At 45.4% G+C, this 19,180-nt stretch overlaps 1 protein-coding gene across 1 annotated transcript; it reads left to right on the top strand.

Moving 5' to 3' along the window:
* The first annotated feature begins 9,426 nt into the window (after positions 1-9,426).
* Positions 9,427-10,873, top strand: MAGEH1 (MAGE family member H1). Its single transcript, XM_082408986.1, has one exon. It carries the CDS (start codon positions 9,687-9,689, stop codon positions 10,344-10,346), a length of 660 nt encoding a protein of 219 aa, XP_082265112.1. The 5' UTR covers positions 9,427-9,686; the 3' UTR covers positions 10,347-10,873.
* The last annotated feature ends 8,307 nt before the right edge of the window (positions 10,874-19,180 follow it).

Raw genomic sequence — 19,180 nt, 5'->3', positions numbered from 1 at the left:
TATTCAACATAGTTTTGGAAGTTTTAACCACAGCAATCGAAAAGAAAAAGAAATAAAAAGAATCCAAATCAGAAAAGAAGAAGTAAAGTTGTCACCCTTTGCAGATGACATGGTACTATACATAGAGAATCCTAAAGATGTTACCAGAAAACTCCTAGAGCTAATCAATGAATTTGCTACAGTAGCAGGATACAAAAGGAATGCAAAGAAATCTCTTGCATTCCTATACACTAATGCTGAACTATCTGAAAGTGAAATTAAGAAAACACTCCCATTTACCACTGCAAAAAAAAACAATAAAATATCTAGGAATAAACATACCTAAGGAGACAAAAGACCTGTATGCAGAAAATTATAAGACATTGATGAAAGAAATTAAAGATGATACAAATAGATGGAGAAATATGCCATGTTCTTAGAATGGAAGAATCAACATTGTGAAATTGACTCTACTACCCAAAGCAATTTACAGCTTCAGTGCAATCCTTATCAAACTAACATTGGCATTTTTCACAAAACTACAACAAAAAGTTTCACAATTTGTATGGACTCACAAAAGACCCTGAATAGCCAAACAATCTTGGGAAAGAAAAGAGGAGCTGGAGGAATCAGGCTCCCTGACTTCAGACTATATTACAAAGCTACAATAATCAAGACAGTATGGTACTGTCAGAAAAACAAAAATATAGATCAATGGAAGAGGATAGAAAGCCCAGATATAAACTCACGCACATATGGTCACCTTATATTTGATAAAGGAGGAAAGAATACACAGTGGAGAAAGGACAGCCTCTTCAATAAGTGTTGCTGGGAAAAGTGGACAACTACATGTAAAAGAAAGAAATTAGAACACTCCCTAACACCATACACGAAAATAAACTCAAAATGGATTAAAGACCTAAATGTAAGGACAGACACCATGAAACTCTTAGGGGAAAACATAGGCAGAACACTCTATGACATAAATCACAGTAAGATCCTTTTTGAGCCACCTCCTAGAGAAATGGAAATAAAAACAAAAATAAACAAATAGGACCTAATGAAACTTAAAAGCTTTTGCAAAGCAAAGGAAACCATAAACAAGATGAAAAGACAACCCTCAGAATGGGAGAAAATATTTGCAAATGAAGCAACTGACAAAGGATTAATCTCCAAAACATACAAGCAACCCATGAAGCTCAATATCAAAAAAATAAGCAACCCAATCCAAAAATGGGCAGAAGACCTAAATAGACATTTCTCCAAAGAAGATACACAGATTGCCAACAAACACATGAAAGAATGTTCAACATCATTAATCATTAGAGAAATGCAAATAAAAACTACAATGAGATATCAACTTATACTGGTCAGAATGGCCATCATCAAAAATCTAGAAACAATAAATGCTGGAGAGGGTGTGTAGAAAAGGGGACCGTCTTGCACTGTTGGCGGTAATGTAAATTGATACAGCCACTATGGAGAACACTGTGGAGGTTCCTTAAAAAACTAAAAATAGAACTACCATACGACACAGCAATCCCACTACCGGGCATATACCCTGAGAAAACCATAATTCAAAAAGTCATGTACCACAATGTTCATTGCAGCTCTATTTACAATAGCCAGGACATGGAAGCAACTTAAGTGTCCATCGACAGATGAATGCATAAAGAAGATGTGGCACATATATACAATGGAATATTATTCAGCCATAAAAAGAAACGAAATTGAATTATTTATAGTGAGGTGGATGGACCTAGCGTCTGTCATACAGAGTGCAGTAAGTCAGAATGAGAAAAACAAATGCCATATGGTAACACATATATATGGAAACTAAAAAAAGAAAGAAAGAAATGGTCATTTATAACCTAGGGGCAAGACGGGAATAAAGACGCAGACCTACTAGAGAATGGACTTGTTGGGGAGGGGGAAGGGTAAGTTGGGACAAAGTGAGAGAGTGGCATGGACATATATACACTACCAAACGTAAAATAGATAGCTAGTGGGAAGCAGCCGCATAACACAGGGAGATCAGCTCGGTGCTTTGTGACCACCTAGAGGGGTGGGATAAGGAGGGTGGGAGGGAGGGAGAAACAAGAGGGAAGAGATAATGGCATATATGTATATGTATTCACCTTGTTATAAAGCAGAAACTAACACACCATTGTAAAGCAGTTATACTCCATAAAGAGGTTAAAAAAAAAAAAAAAGTTGTGAGGATTAAATGAGATAATGTATGCCAAGTCCTTACCAGACAGGTACTAAGTTATTGATTTACACCAGAGGGACCCATGTTGGAAACTCTACACAGAGACGGAAACAGAGAGTTGAGTGTGCCCCTGTGAATGGATGGTCACCTTCATGCCTATGTGCACACAGGTGTGCATACACACTGGGGGGCTGAGTCCCCAAGGTCTTACACTCCCTAGTCACGACAAGCTCAGGACCTGGGCAATCCTGGGTCTGAATGTCAAGCACACTGTGGCTCTGGCTAGAGATGCTGAAGTAGGAAGGTAAGTTGCCTCAATTCCACATTCATTCATTCATTCATTCAATCCATCAGGTCTCACTTTTTGAGGACTTTCTATGGACCACCAGGCCCCACTGAGCTAGCAAGGAGCCAGATGCAACATCTGAAGCGTTTAGTTTGGTGGTGAACAGTGAGTGGTGACCCCCTCGGGAGGAACTTCCTATGACTACATGCAAGATATAGTTGGATAAGGAGAAAGGAGGTGGCATAAAGCCAGGAAGGAGAATGCTGCATAAATCTCGATAAGAAACCCTGTAAGGGAAGGTGTGTGGAAACAGGAATGGCCTCATTTATGATTCAGAGGAGAAAATTAAAATATCAGTGGAATCAGGGAAGTGGGTCAAAAATCCTGACTCCATCACCTGTCAGAGATTTGATATCAGGCCTCAGATGCCTCAGATGCCTTGTATCTACATTGGGCATCCTAATGAGAGTGACCAATTATTTTTTACTGTGAGACAATGCACAATAAAAATAGCAGAGGGAAGTTACTTATTATTGACATTATGAATAATAATATGCCAGAGCTAAGATATATGTTGAAGAAAGAAAGGCAACAATTGTTAATTGGCTAAGAATAAGCAACATTTCAGTTAACAGCTGGGGAACTTTAATGTGACTGCATACTTAGGTTATTTTCTGGAGGCAGATATTCCACCTCGCCCTCAGAGTCATCCCCACCCTTAAACAGAAAGCACGAAGGATGGGGATTCCCCATAGAAAAATGTTTGGGCATGTCCAGGAGTAGACCCTAAAGTCTACGAGTGGCAGGCGCCTCGGGCTCACAAGAGCACACAGGCAGATTTCATGGGCCTGATACTTGGCACCTTTTGTTCAGATTGTCACTGATGTCACTTGAGGCGATTTGACACCCTGAAAACCCCACAGAACCTCAAGGTGAATTTTAGGAAGCGCCATCACTCCTGTGATGATGTGGAGTCAACTAATGAACTCACTTTGGGGTTTGGGGGGGGACTTGTGATTCTGAGAAAAGTGTAGGAAACCCAGTATGGAGTTACCCTTGCTTAAGGAGAGAATTTCCTCCAAGGCACAAATGCCATGGATGATATCTAGTCTTCCCACAATTCTGAGGACTGGCTGCACCCTGCTGTATTCTGTGCCCAGTGTGCTGGGAGACGCTGAGCATTAGCAAGCCTTCTGTAGGCATCTGAAATCCAATGATCCTACAGAGAGTAAACCTAACAAAGGCCCTCCCCTCTCCCCGTAAAAGGCCAAGGCACCTAAGAGAAGAGCAAGGCAGCCAACCCGCTTCTCCTCCCGCCTTCCTAATCTCATCACTTACCCAAGCCAGAACCCTGGGAGGCCCAGTTAACCTGTTTCTTCCCCTCACTACCCAGATCCAAGCAATCCCCAAGGCTTGTTGATTCGGTCTTCTAATCAGCTCTGGTATCCATTCCCTTCTCTCCATCTTCACTGCCATCACTCTATTTCAGGCACCACTATCATTAGCCTAGATGAAGGCAATAGCCTCTAATGAGGTCTTCCATCCACCCCTCCCACCTCCCTCAGAGTCCAGTCTCCACACTGCAGCCAAAGAGGCTTTGCTAAATCACTGATCTGACCTTATCAGTCGCTTGCTGGAAACCATTCAGTGATGTCCCATTGTGTGGCTTTGGGATAATATTCAACCACCCTTATGCATCATAAAATTATTTAAGATTCAGGAAAACTCATAAATCACCTTGATTTCGACTGAAGTAGAAGGAAGATTTTAATCATTCGTCAAAAATCCTGAACATAAACTTGGCTCTCATACTCAATTGGATATACTGCTCATTTAAGAAAAAAATTCTAGTAAACAAATGATTGAACTGTTATTGCAGCATTGTTTGTAGAGGGGGAACATACTTTGGAGACACAGGATACCAGGCCAACAGATGAATGCCTGAAAAGATTATGGTAAAACCACTGCAAGGAACATCATTCAGCCATTATAATGAAAGACTTACAGGTATGAGTTGAGCAAATTTTATTGTTGATTAGCAAAAAGAATGAAGTGAAAATTGTATATAGAAGGATCTAATTTTTATAAATGAAGCAAAGCAGAAATCCATGTGGTCTATGTAAACACATCCGTGCAGACACACTCAGTAAGTCCACTCCTAGATGGTGACCCTAGAGATGTTCACATGTTCTCAGGGGATAGGTACACAAAGACTGATAAGAGCATTGTTTTGTTTTGTTTTGTTTTTTTTTCTGGAAAACTAGAAACTGCAAAAGTCTGGGTCATCAGGAGAAAGATAAATTGCAAATACTGAAAGAAATAGTATACAAACATGAAAATGACCTAGAGCTACATTAATCAACTTGCATAAACATTTTTTAAAAATCCTATGTAATGTGTATGGACACAGAAATAGGTAGCAAATATGTACAACTTGTCCTGGGTATAATAGTTACTGAATTCATGATAGCAGATGCCACTGAAGAAGGAGAGAGTGGTGTGGATCTGGGAAGAGGTAAACAGAGGGTTTTACCATATCTGTAATGTAAAGGTTAGGCCAAGGTAGGGCCTAATTTTTAAATTTGACACAGCAGGGCACTGGTTATGCAGGTGTTTGTAATATTAATTTTATTCTTGTCCCTATGTTTGTGATTAATTTGCAGTAAAAATATTCTATTCTCAAACCCAGCAAACGATCCTCAAAAGTAATCACATGGCTTTTGTTTCATGACTGTAGGAGTGCACATGCTATAGACCTCCTTGCAATACCCTAATTCTTGGAAACTGTAAAATAAGTCCATGCCTGCAGTGTGAAATGATTCAGAGCAATGATTCTTCAACAGACCAGAAATAGTGAGGAGCCCAGCCCCTGAATGAGGGACATCAGATAGGGTCAGACTCACTTGTTCAAGTAGCGGTGGCCCGCAGTCTGTGCAAGCGTTGTTGCAAATGGAGAGACTGGCCCAAGGGTGCTCTTGCCCTCGGGAGGTGCTTGCTGGAATCAGAACAGGGCCTACAGACAACTGAATGATGATTAGTTACAGCGGTCGGAGTAGTGTGGATTGACCCCTGCATTACCCTCTCTATCCCACCCGCAGCACTTATGACCAGGTGGTGGCTTTGGCAATGTCTGCCCAGGTAAGAGCAATGCCTAAGGAAACTTGGTCATATAACCAGGACAGTGCCTGGGATAGGGGGTTTAGTAGACAGCCCCAGAGAAGAACAAGGTGCATCAACACCCACAAGAATTGTTGCCAAGGTATCCAGCCCAGTCTCGTATCCCTCCCCAGTTCCTCCCAGTACTTTCACTGAAAATATGACAATAATATAAATTCACCTCAACGGGTAGTCACAGTTCTTATTCATTAGGCACTCCCCATGAGTGAGGCACACATATGACTTGTGTATTAGTTTCCTTCTGCTGATGTAACAAATTACCACGAATTCAGTGGCTTAAGGCAATCAAATTTAATCTTTTACAGTTCTGGGGGTCAGAAGTCTAAAATGTGCCTGCAGGTCTGTGTTCCTCCTGGAGGCTCAAGGGGAGAATCCATTTCCTTGTCTTCTCCAGCTTCTAGAGGCACCCTACTTTCCTGGGCTCATACCCTCTTCCTCCATCTACAAGGCCAGCAATGTAGCATCTTCTCTCCTCTTTGATCTCTGCTTCCATCCTTACACCTTTCACTGAATCTAACTCTACTCTCCCCCTTCTATAGGGACTCTCTGTTTACCTTGGGCCCGCCCAGATAGTCCAGGATAATCCTCCTCTAAAGATCCTGAACTTAATCACACCTGCAAAATTCCCCTTTGCCATATAAGGTAGCATATTCACAGATTCTGGGGATAGGGGTGTGGACATCTTTGAGAACTGGGGGGACATTTTCAACCTACCTCATCTTGCATGAGATATTTCCCTTTAATCTTCACAACACCACTATGGTATGCTTATTCACAGATGGAGAAACTGAGGCTTAGAAAGGTTAAATAACATGCTGGACTTGACACAGCTTGAAAGGGGCAGAGCCAAGTATGGAAAACCTAGTAAGGTGAGTAAGGATCCTTGCCTTGCCCTTCTACACATCTGTCCCTTTTCTCGTCTCTTTCCCTTCTGCTCCTATCCCAAGGGAGCAAGAACACTCCCTTCCATGTTAAGCCTCCTTGCACCACCAAATGTGCACTCAGTTGGAGCAGCTGTGAGGTGTGCGATGGCAGAAGGTGGAGCTTAGAAATCTGGAGATGTGAGCCCCAATACTGACATTCAACAGCAGTACTATGATCTTGGGCAAGAGAGGTAATCTCTCTTTAGCTTCACTGGTGATTGAAGGTTGTTGTAAAGATTCCAGTTTGGAGGTAGTTTAGGCACATAGCCTACCACAGTGATGTTAGTTTCCCTCCTCTCTTTGTACTTCTCAGGCCCTCACAAGTCAGCTGCCCTTCCTTTGTCATGTCCTACTTACTCTAGACAGACCTGTGGTCCACAATGTCCCAAGGCATGGTTTTATGATTTCCTCCTGTTACTATCATGCCTGGCAATATTCTTGCTATTAAAAACACTGCGTTTCTTGACTAATAACCTCCGTGGCCTGTCTTACATAAATGTGATTTCTGTTAAGCTTTTGGGAACACTGAGAGTAGCTCACGACCTAAAGCCTGTTCCTGATTACTCCTTTGAGGAAATCTGTTGAGAGCCACAGCCCTAGGTTGTACACTGCTTAAGGATAGGCTCTGATCTTCCTGGGTGCTATGCAGAGCTGCCTCGTCCTTGTTGTGGGTTGGAGCAAAGGTTCACTAAGATGAATGGAGTGACAGGGAAATGGCACCCCCTCCTCAGTCAGCTGGTTGGTGGACAGAAGGTAATGCAGCAACAAGCATACACTACCCCAAGTTCATTTATGGTGAGGCTTCACCGACAGGAGGTCTTGGTAAGCTCTGGGTATAAAGAAAACTTGAGTTAGAAAGTAACCCCTGGGAAGAAAATTAGTTTGCTGGATTGCATTCCCATAAAATGCCATCAGAAAGGAGAAGCTTTTGGAAACAATATGGGTGATTTTGCAATCCTCTAGTCACACAGATTCCCAAACAGCAAACACAAAACATACAAACAAGAAACAACTGAACTCAGAGGAACCTGCTCTAACTCAGGGTTGCCGGTATGTGCTGTTGGATTTGCAGAGAGCCTCACAAGAAGCCTGGCATACAGGGCAAGAGGGATTAGCCTTTTCTGCTTGTTCAGAGGATAAATCACAGGACACAGATGTTAGGTTAAACTCATCAAGGTCAAGAGCTTGTAAATGACAGGGGCTGGGCCAGAACTCATGTTCCCATGTCTCAGTTCAACGCTCGTATTGAGTTCCTCAGTACCAGGCATTCCCTTTCTACACGTGTACAGAGGACTGGGCCTTGTTGGGTGATTCAGCTGGCAATTCTGCTTTCTAAACGGGACACACTTTCCCAGCCCAGAACTTATTCACTGGGTGTAGACATATCCTATTCCAGCAACTCTACCAAGGGCTAGGAGACATCAAGGGGAGAGACAGGGTCCCTTCCCTCATTGGGATTACAATCTGAAATCCTGTCAAACAAACATTTCATCTCTTCCAGCCAAGCAGGTAGAAAGCATTCACTTGCTTTTAAAAACATGTGCAAAATCTTCCATTTCATGTACTCCTTCAAAGTGCATTTATTTATTAAATGCCACTCTCACACACTGCTTGAAACACCTTGAGAGAGGCAGCGGCTGTGCTTTCTGTGTGATGCGTGCTTTTTATTTATTATCTCATTTAATTCTCACCACCCTATGAGACCACTGGTACTTTAATTAACTCCACTCTATAGATGAGGAAATGGAGGCTCAGAGAGGTGAAGTGACTTGTGCAAAATAGTATCTTTGGAATGACGTAAGAAAGATATGGAGTGCTTGCTATAGAAAGCAAAAAATGGGGAACAAAAATGGGCTCATTACACTTTTGTGCCGACCAAGAAGAGCTTCAGGGAGGAAGAGGCCTCTGAGCAAGCAGTCGGAATTTAGGTAATTGGAGATGAGAGGAAAGGCATTTCACGCAGAGGAAACAGTGAGCCAAGACCTGGAGTGGATAAAGTTCATAGTATGCTATGAATTATATTCGGATTACAGAATGAAAGAAAGAAGCAAAATAAATCCGGTATTCAGGTAGACTGGAGCCAAGAAACCTTGGAGCCAACCTGCACTCTACCACCCACTCCTTATTCACCACTTCCATCCAATCAGTCTCTAAAGCCTGTCAGTGATCACCCTTAAAATGTCTTTCTGCCTCTCCATCCCCATGGCAACCACCTTAAGGCTCACTTTCATTCCCTCTTGCTTCTTATTCTAATTGCTTCCTAAATGACCTGCCAGACAATAGTCTGCTCCTCTGTGAGGCTGTACAAATGCCAAGTCTGATCCAGTCGGTGCCCTGTTTAATAATCTCGTGAATATATAACATTTTAAAGGCTCTGCACCTCTTGCACACTGTTCGTTTTTGCAGTCCCATCTCCTCTCATCACCCAGCACACAGGCCACAGCCCTATGCGGGCCCTGGAATTAATCAGTATACACAGAGCCACCTTCTGAGAACAAGGTGAGTGAATGAATATGCTGTGTAAGCCAAGACAGGAAAGGAGAGCTGGGACCAGTTAATTCCTTCTAAGAATACACTCCTGTCCCTCCCCCATGGTCTCAAACACACTCCCAGTCTGGGAATAGAGTAGACACCCACTCTTTCCCAAGACCCGCCAGCCAATCTTGTACTAGACTGAAAAATGCAGGAACCCTATACTATTTATTTCTTCTTTACGTACCCCTGTCCTTGCCAATCCCAAGCCGTCATTTCTCCCCTAGTCCCACCCCTGCTTAGGCCTGTCCGTTCTTCTATCTGACAGCGGAAGTCTGTCTGTAGGAACCGCCCACTTCCTTTTGGAGTTTGGGGATTGCGTGGCAGGTGAGGCGGAGTCAGCCCTGCATTCTTGTGCTTTGCTGCTGGGGCGAGTGCTGGGGGCGGCTGCTAGTGCATGTCGGCTTACGTGGGTGTTAGCTTTGTAGCTGAAAACGTCTCGCTTGTTACAAAGACTCTATTGACGTTGGTGGCTTCAGCGGCGGCCACTTTTTAAAGTAGAGATAGCTTTTTTCTGCAGAGGTTACAGTCATCTTTCCCTAGGATTGCTATAGGCTCCGTGCCCCTAGCAGAAGATATGCCACGGGGACGAAAGAGTCGGCGTCGCCGTAACGCAAGGGCCGCAGAAGAGAACCGCAACAATCGTAAGATACAGGCCTCAGAAACCTCCGAGACCCCGATGGCCGCCTCTTTGGTCCCGAGCACCCCTGAGGACGACCTGAGCGGCCCACAGGAAGACCCAAGCACTCCAGAGGAGGCCTCCACCACTCCCGAGGAAGCCTCGAGCACTGCTCTAGCGCAGAAGCCCTCGGTAGCCAGGAGCAATTTTCAAGGCACCAAGAAAAGTCTCCTGATGTCTATATTAGCCCTCATCTTCATCATGGGCAACAGCGCCAAGGAGGCCCTGGTCTGGAAAGTGCTGGGAAAGTTGGGGATGCAGCCTGGCCGGCAGCACAGCATCTTTGGAGATCCAAAGAAGGTCGTTACAGAAGAGTTTGTGCGCAGAGGGTACCTGATTTATAAGCCGGTGCCCCGTAGCAGTCCTGTGGAGTACGAGTTCTTCTGGGGACCTCGAGCACACGTGGAATCAAGCAAGCTGAAAGTCATGCATTTTGTGGCAAGGGTGCGTAACCGATGCTCCAAGGACTGGCCATGTAATTACGATTGGGATTCTGATGATGATGCAGAAGTTGAGGCTATCCTCAATTCAGGTGCTAGGGGTTATTCTGCCCCTTAGGGAAATATGCAGCACACACTTGAGGGGGATTGGAAAGAGCTTCAAAGGTACCCCAAGGAGTAGATCATCTGGGTCCTTAGTTGAATGTAATGGGGAGTGGGGCACTATATTTGGTATTTGTGATCAGTGCTAATTGTTTGAGAAACAGAACGTTTACTTTGAATATTGTAAATTTTATTCATTTTAATACAGTGTTGATTAAGGTCATAATATGTTTTAAAATACCGTTGAAGAAGATATATTTTTTTCCGTCATTGATATTTAGTATAACAGTTTTGCTAATGTTATAAAATGAAGTCTTTGCATCATATTCTGTGATCTGATACATATTTTATATCATTAAAATAGGCTGTTCTTAAAAGTTTGAAATAACCAGTAAAATGTGAGAGAAGGATGGGACAATTCTTTCATGTCTTGCCATTCTGAAAACCTTTGTGTCTGCTGTTGTGTAAAGAAAATTTACAACTACCTTGATTTTGCTTAGTTACTGCAGAATATAGAAAAAAATAAAAGCTTAATAATGAGGACATCTTGTCCATTTATTGACCACCACTTATGTGTGAGGCACCAATCTAGGTTCTGGGGATACTCCTCAGACACAGCGCTCAGCTCTAAAGAATGTTCTAGATTATGTGAGAGAGACAAATATGTAAACTGGCAGTGTGGTAAATGCTGTAATAGGGAGTGAGCATGGGGTGCCATGAAAATGTAGAAAAGCTTATGTGACCTGTCTTGGAGGGTGGGACAGGAAAGAGGGCATCATAGGGTGCTATGAAAATCCAAGAGATGCTTAAATAAGGTTGGGGGGATTTGAAAGGGACATCAGAGCATACTATGAACATAGTATGTATTAGGTATTTTTTGGAAACGTGACCCGGCTTGGAGGATGGGGCATTGGCAAAGGGAAGGGAGCATCACAGGGTGCTGTGGAAATAGAAAATGCACTTAAATCAGCTTGAGAGGAGGACAGGGGAGAGGGTCGGTTGCAGGCAAAAGGACATTGTAGGGTACTACAGAAATTAAAAAGACGGGACTGTCAGAAAATTCTTGGTTAGTGACAACGTGAGGTCTGAAAGTAATATTGGAGATGGGGAAGGGAGTAACTTGAGGCACTAAAGGCAGCATGGACATTAGGGAAGAAACAAATTCTTTACTGAAGTATTAGGGTCATGTCAAGCGGAAAGTGGAGAAAAAGGAATGAGGTGGGGAAGAGGGGAACAGGGGCTAGAGTCTCAAAGGGCGGTAGTTACGACTAATTTTAATGAGAACAAAAATGGTTAATAATAACGATAATCCCTGAATAATGAAAAGAAAAAGGCTCCATAAAAGCAGAGCCTCCTGGATGAACCAGAGAGAGGAGTCGACCTGTGGTATCTCTGAAAGGTAAACCGGCACCTCTCTCAGGAACTGTCTTGTTAGGGTGCACAAATTGCTTTAAAGTGTGTGTGTATTGGGGTGGGGGGTGGGAGGCAGGTAGGGCAGAATTAGCACTTTGACTCTCTCCTTCAGCCAGTGTATTTAAGTCCAGAGGGCTACCTGGCATGGTGGCCCATGGTGTATGAAGTCTTGTGGTATCAGGTTTCTTCCCACCTCCAGGAACTTTTACACTTTCTTTCCTCATTGTACCAAGGAGCTCAATGCTCTTCCCATCCATTCTATCACCAGGGGCTTCTGAATCCTCTACCTTGCCCTGTGGCACATCTGGAGAGGTGGGAGTCATCCCTCATATTCAAATCGGCTACAGGCAGAGAACACGCATTAGAAGGTTGGCCACCCCCAAAGCCGACCACACTTATCCCGAGAGCTAAACACTGTAAGAACTAAGTCCCCTAATAGGGATCACCAAGGGAGGGTGCCTCATCTAGCCTCCTGGGTCTCAGAGGGAGCAGCTGTCACACACAAAAGAGTGGCCAGGGCACCTTCTTCTTTCTTTGCCCCCAGGCAGTCTTACCCTGCTTCCACCTTGGTGCCAGGCAAAGTCACTGGGGCCAGGGTAAGCTAGCAAATGACTTTCTGGCAAAGGCCCAGGGACCCATAGACATCAGCCTGCAGCCAAAGGAGGCTTCAAACAAAAGTAGGAAACATGACCCCTCAGCAGCTCCAAATTCATTGAGCAAACAAGAAAATAGTGGGACCTTCTATGATTCAGGCAGTGTGACAGACACTGGGGCTGCGGAAGATCAGAAGGCATGTTTCTGGCCCTGGAGGAGCCATATTTGTCCATACGCGCTCCAGAGGTAGACAAGGTATGAATCTGAGGTTCAGATTACTGAGTGACTTTCTGGTCTAGAGCCACCGGGGTGGCAAGTGACAGATCCTAGACAAGACCCCATGTCCATTCCCAGCAAATCCAGAGTGCTTCCCTATAGGCCACCCTGCTGTCCTTCTCTGCCTGCCAATGTACTCACAAGGTCTCTATCTTCAAAAGAAACATGTGAAGTCAGTGGGACAGTTCTCAGTAACCCCAACTGCAGCCTCAAATCCTTTTGGGAACAAGGCTGACTTTAACCTCTCCCCCTTTTACAGGAAGGGGCTCATAGAAGTCAGTCACCTCCAGGTTAGTCAACTAGTAAGTGGGAGAAACTGCAGAGCAAAGATTTGTTGAACATCTCTGTACTGGGAGCTTGCCACACATTATTTCTGTCAGGTCAGTAAGATTACCACCACCACCACCACCACCATCCCCCCCCACACACCGTTTTGCAGGAAGTGCCAGCTAGCTCAGGGAAAGAAATAATGTCCTTCCAAACCCTGTCTGAATCCAGGTTTTCTTTGGCTCTGGTGGGGAATAATCATCCAGTTGCCTAAAAAGGCTATTTGCAAGTATGGGCCAAGAAGCTGAATTCAGTCAGGGAATTAGCAGTGCCCAGGATAAAGGGAGAGAAGAGTGGGAGTATACCACAAGCTGTATCTGTATAAATGTATCTGTAAAACAGATGACTGCTGGAATCCTGAAGGCCTCAGGCAGGAGGCTCCCCAGGGATGTGCCAAGGACTGGGTGACTTTCCCCAGCCCAGCAAGGGAGCAACCAATGGCCCAGGCTCATTCCCCCCTTGGCCTGGAAGTTCAGTGTGTCTCCCACCCCTCCCCACCCCAACGCACTACCTTGGTACTGCAAAGAGTTAATCTTCATTTGCTCAGGTGAACACTGAACAAGGTCGGGATTTCCGGTGGCTGTGAAATGAATGACAGGGCTGAGGGACAGGCAGGGAAAGGGGTTTCTAGAAGGTGATGGGCAAAAGATACTACTCATTGTTTCAGTTACATGAATTCTTTCAGCTTTGAGCAGTATCCAGATAGGACACAAGCTGAGAGCCTCTTGCTTTGTAAATCAGCAACCTAAGCTGGACCCACCCCAGCAGAGTCTCCACAAAGTGAGTGGAAAAGCTGCACTTTTAGTTGCCAAGATGCCGCTGAAGTGGATTGAGTTCCTGGGTTCTAGAAAACTCCAGCTGTTTAGGGAACTCAGGGGTAGAGAGCCCAAAAGTCCTCAATGCATATCAAGAGGGGCAGCTGCCATTTCCTGAGTGCCTAAATTGTGCCAGGCACTTTGACTGCTGTTTTCATACATCGTCTCTAACTTTTGCAACAGTCTGGCAAGGTAGGCGCCACTAGGACAAGTTTACAGAGGAAGAAACTCAGGGTCAGATACCAGAAGCAAGTTGCTGGGGTTACCTGGTTGGTCAGTGACTGCCCTGGAAATGACCCAGGGTGGGCCAAATCTAAAGCCCACACTGTTACATGAAAATGACGGGCAGACTGCATCATCACCAGGACACCTGGGGCTCCACCCAGCCTTGGGGAAGTCTTTTGTCTTCAAACTTCACCACAACCCAGGGTAAAAGTGAGAAGGAGCATGCTGGAGGGGGTGAGGAGGTGTGGGAAAGTAAGATTAAGAAGCCATTAAGCAGCTGTGGGCGTCTGTTTATTCTCATTTGTTGCGGCCCCAATTGCCAGGCATCCTTGAGGCGTTGCTATCTGTAGAATGACTATTTTCTTCCAAAACGAGGGTGTCTTCCCCATCACAACACGTTGCTCATAAACTTCGCCACCCTGAGCACTCCATCAATCCTCAAATCCTAGGTCCTGGCTGTCGCACAGTGGACCAACCAAACAGCAGCCTTTCTGGGCCTGCAACATTGCTCATTGATGATGTTTCCAACCCGGAAGGCAAAATGGCCCAGGAGGACTTCTTAACTTGAGCAGAATAGAGTTCCTGGGGTAGGACACAGGCAGCAAGCAGTGGGTATCTGCCCATGCAAAAAGACAGGCTGAAGGGTGTCCTCCTTGGGCCCAGTGTTGTGGCCCTGGCCTCATCGGCCAGGTGCACAGCAGGCCACGGTCATGGTGAAAGACAGATGTGGATTCCGCCTGGGCTCACATTCACCCCCGTGAGATGGGAAGCAGTCAGGATCCCTCTGTCTCCTTCCTTTGGCAGAAGCATAGAATTCCAGCTTTCTGAAGGAAATGATTTTGAAGTCGTGGTGGCGGTGGAGAAAGGTGATTGGTATGAAGATGTACTGAGACTGGTTTACAGGCTACTCCAGGGCTTGCGGGCCATGAAACAGTTAAACCTCAAAGAGCTAATGGAATTTCTTTGAAAATCTGTGTGAGGACCCTTGCACAAAGGAGAGTCTCAGCTCAGCCAAAGCTATATAAGAAGAACAACTCTGGAGCAATCCAGGGCTTGGAGAACAGGTTTTGGGAGGAAAAGTGGACTCTGGGCTTGTACTGCTCACCACCCAACAGGCATAAAGCTCACACAGGGTGACTTGGAGGGGAAGGGAGAGCCCACCAACAGCTGCTGAAAATCAGGCCCACTTCTTGACTGGTCAACTTCTGCCTCAGTTCCTGTGACAAACGACACCCTTGCAAATGTTATCTCAAAATGGGCAACACATGAGAAGTGCCTGAAATCTCTCCTGTAACTCTGATCAAGGAGCCCCTTGATTCATTTTCGGCCCGTGAAGTCTCAAAAATAGCTGGGCCTACGTTATTTTCGATGCTGTGATTATCTAACAATTCATCCATTCACTCACTCTACACGTATTTACAAAGGTCTACTTGTGCCAGTCACCTGGGAAACATATATGAACAAATCACGAGCTCTCTTGTACAAAAACAGAAGATAGAAGGTAAACCTTTTAAATAACAAATTATACTGGACCTAGAAGGTGATAAGTTCTCTGGTTGGTGGGGGAAGGGGCAGTGGTAAGCTGACCAGAACAGGGTAAGGCAGATGGGAAATGCCAAGAAAGAAAGGGAGTACTAAATTCAATACTAATGGGTGGGCAGGGTGGTCCTCACTGGCGAGGTGACAGTTGACCAAAGAAATGAAGAAGGTGAGGGGGTTTGCCTTGCTGATATATCAAGGAAGCATTGTTCAGGCAGAAGGACCAGTCAGTGCAAAGGCTCAAAGGCCTGGGAGCGTCTAGCACATCTGGAGAAGGATGGAGAGGCCAGTGTGGCTGGCGTGGAGTAAGCAAAAAGGACAAGAACTGGAGATAAGGTCAGAGAGCTGAACAGAATCCCACATTATGTAAGGCCTAGTAGGTCATTGTAAGGAACTAGGCTCTTGTTTGCCGTGAATGTGAGGGGTGTGGGAGGACGGAGGCAGTAAGAGATTGAGCAGAGGAGTGGCACAATCTGAATTACCTTCTGAAAGGATCACTTTGATTACTTACTATGTTGAGAATACAGAGAAAACAGGCAAGGGTGGGAGCAGGAAGACCAGGTAGGAAGCTATTGCTGTAAGTCAGGCTAGAGATGGTGATGGTGGTTTGGATCATCCTGGTAACAGCAGATATGATGAGAACTGCTCAGTTTCTGGATACACTTTGTGGCTGACCTAACAGAATTCCTGATGGTTTAGATATGGAGTGTCAGAGAGGAGTCGAGCCTGACTCCAGATTTTTTTGCCCAAGCGACTAGTAGAGTGGGATAGCTGCCAATGGATACGGGGAATACCCTAGTTGCAACAGGTTTTATAGGTGAGGGAGGGTATCGAGTATTCAGTTCTGGACATATTGAATTAAGATGTCTCTTTGACACTCATATGAGTTGAGTAGGCAGTTGTACAGAATTCAGTTGCACAGAAGTCAGGAATGTGTCTGAAAGGTTGTGCCTAAGATGTAGAGATGGTATTAGAAGGCCATGAGACTATTTGAGATTGGCTAAGGAGTGAGTGTACGTAGAGAAGAGAAGAAGATCATGCACAGAGACCTGTGGCATAAAGGGATAAGGGAGAAGAGGAGGTGAGGAGGCACCAGTTGAGGAGACTGAGTGAGAAGTGGCCAGCAGCGCTATAGACCGAGAGTGTAGTGTCCTGGGAGCCATGTGAAGCAAAGTGTATCAAGGGAGAGCCAGTGGTCAACTATGCTCAAAGTGCTGATGCCAGGTGAAATAAGAGGAGGAGTGAGAACTGACCACTGGAATTAGCAATTCAGAGGTCCCTGGTGACCTTGATGAGGGCAGCTTCATTGGAGAAGTGGATGATAAAGCCTGCTTTGGACAGGCTTAAGAGAATGGAAGGTGGGGGAGTCAGTGAATACAGACAGGTCTTAAAAGGAGTTTTGCTGCAAAGCGGAGCAAAGAAATTGGGCAGCATCTGGTGGAGGAAGAGGGAGTCGTGAGAAGATTTACTTCAGATGGCAGAAATAACATTGTGCTGATGGGGAAGTACACAGCAGAGAGGAGTGAAATCAACAGCACAGGGAAGGCAGAGAGATTTGTTGGAGCAGTAACTGAGGAGGCAGGAGGTTACGTGGCCCTTGCATAAAGAGGAGGGCTAGAGCATGCACAAGGAGTTGCAAATCATATAGCTACTGGATGGGGTAGAGGTCAGCGTGGCTTTCTGGCCCCCCTGAACTCTTCTAGCTGAGCTCAGGCACTTGCCTTATTTGGTGAACCTCCCTGTGTGTTGAGCATCTATTATGTGCCAGGTGCACTTCAGAGCACCTTAGTAACTTTTAATACTCCAAACAACTCAGTGATGGAGGTTATATTGTGATCCCCATTTTACAAGTTAGAGATGTGCTACACAAGTTGGTCAGGTGGACTGGCCAAGGGCACTTAGCAAGCAATTGGAGGAGTAAATTTTTGAGCCCAAACAGTCTGATTCTCAAGACAGTCTGATAACCATAGGCTCAGACCTGCTGGCAAGTCTCAGTGTGGAATTACTCTTGCTGCCCCCTACACTGGTAACAAGTCTCCCCACTGAACCACCGCTGCTTCAAATGACCACACAATAGCCACAGTCTGTATGTCAGAGCATCAGCCTCAATTTCCTGTATGACGCTGCTACTTCAGCGGTGGAGCTCTGTTCTGAGTCTGAGGCTGAGTGGCAGAACCCCTGTGATCTTGACTTGCTTAAAACAGACCCCTACTCTGAAGGCTGGTCCAGCTCCAGGTGGAACAGACATCCCAGAACCACAGAACTGCCCTCTCCTTGACTCTTAGAATATCCTTACTACCTGAAGGCTGTTGTCTGACCAAGCCAGGACAGTAACTCCCTGGGGACATTAACAACTCTGATCAAACTATAAAGCCACTGTGCCATTTGGGGCACTATACTTTAGACTCTTAGACAAGCACATGCACACATGCACGCACGCATGTGCGGGCTCACGGTCTCTTTGCTCTCTGTGGGGCTTCCTCCAGTCGGCTTCATTCTGGCGTCTTTCCACTCCCTACAAAACCTGTCTGGCAAAAGATCCCATCCGATATGACCCCAAGGAATGAGCTTCTCCCTGAGGTGGGGCCCCATCTGCAGGGTAAGCCTGAGGCTAGATAAAGCTTTCACAGGATTGGGTCTCAGGTCACAGGGTCCAGGCCTATCCCAGGAAAAGAATGATCTTATGGCTGATCTGACCCAGTGAGAATGAGTTCAGACTCCATGAGAAGAAAGGAACAGAGGAAGAAGAGAGGGCACCGGGGCCATAGGGGACACAGATGTGGAGGGAGGCCTATTTTATAGATGCACTCCTCTAAGGCACACACCCACTTCCTACCCTCTCCAGTAGCCCTGACCCAGAAACGGCAATCAAGGACAAATGGACATTTAGTATCATTTTACTCTGTTTTCCCTTCGAACAGTGCTCTAGTTTACATGCTTGAAACTATGTCCCTCTTTGCAGAGGCTAGCTCCTCCAAGATGCTCCCAGTCCTGCTGCAGCGACTGTACTAAAGGCCGACATCAAGCTGGTCCTGAGGCAGCATTGCCCATAAGATGCTGTGAGGTGAAGAGCAGCCGCCAGGATTGTGTAATCAGTATTTCTGAAGTTCTGATAAGATAAACAAGTGCTGGGCACCAATGGAGCAGCAGCAGTTGAGGTAAACTATGCAAGCCGAGTGGGAACATGCTGGTCCCAACCCCAAGGTGTCTACCACGATGGCTTGGGGACCTAGTCGAAGTCATCTAACTTGTGTCAGCCTCCGCATACACCTCCATAACAGTCATAATGCCTCCTGCTTTATAGACATGTTGTGGAAAATAAATCAGCTGATCTTCACAAAGTCCCCAGACTGCTGCTTCTCAAACTATCTGTGGTGAAGGACGAGTATTTGTCTTTTCCCAAGTCAGTCACTCTCGGATCAATACATTTGTATAACGCAAGGAAAATGAATTAATAGAAAGAAGGAAAGTGGCAAAGACACACAAAACACAAGCCCCGATTGTTTTAAATGTCATAGAGACTCTCGCCATATGCTATAGAACTTTCTAAACATGAACTGTCAAATTATGTACTTACCGCAGATCAGTAACACACTTTGGCGAAGCAGCAAGTGTCCACGGACTGCAGTTTCATGCTTCCTGCTCTGGCACAGTGCCTGGC

The sequence above is a fragment of the Balaenoptera borealis genome (assembly GCF_965194805.1).
Source record: "Balaenoptera borealis genome assembly, contig: HAP1_SCAFFOLD_627, whole genome shotgun sequence".
In the NCBI taxonomy this organism is placed as follows: Eukaryota; Metazoa; Chordata; class Mammalia; order Artiodactyla; family Balaenopteridae; genus Balaenoptera; species Balaenoptera borealis.
This window is presented reverse-complemented; position numbering and strand designations above follow the sequence as displayed.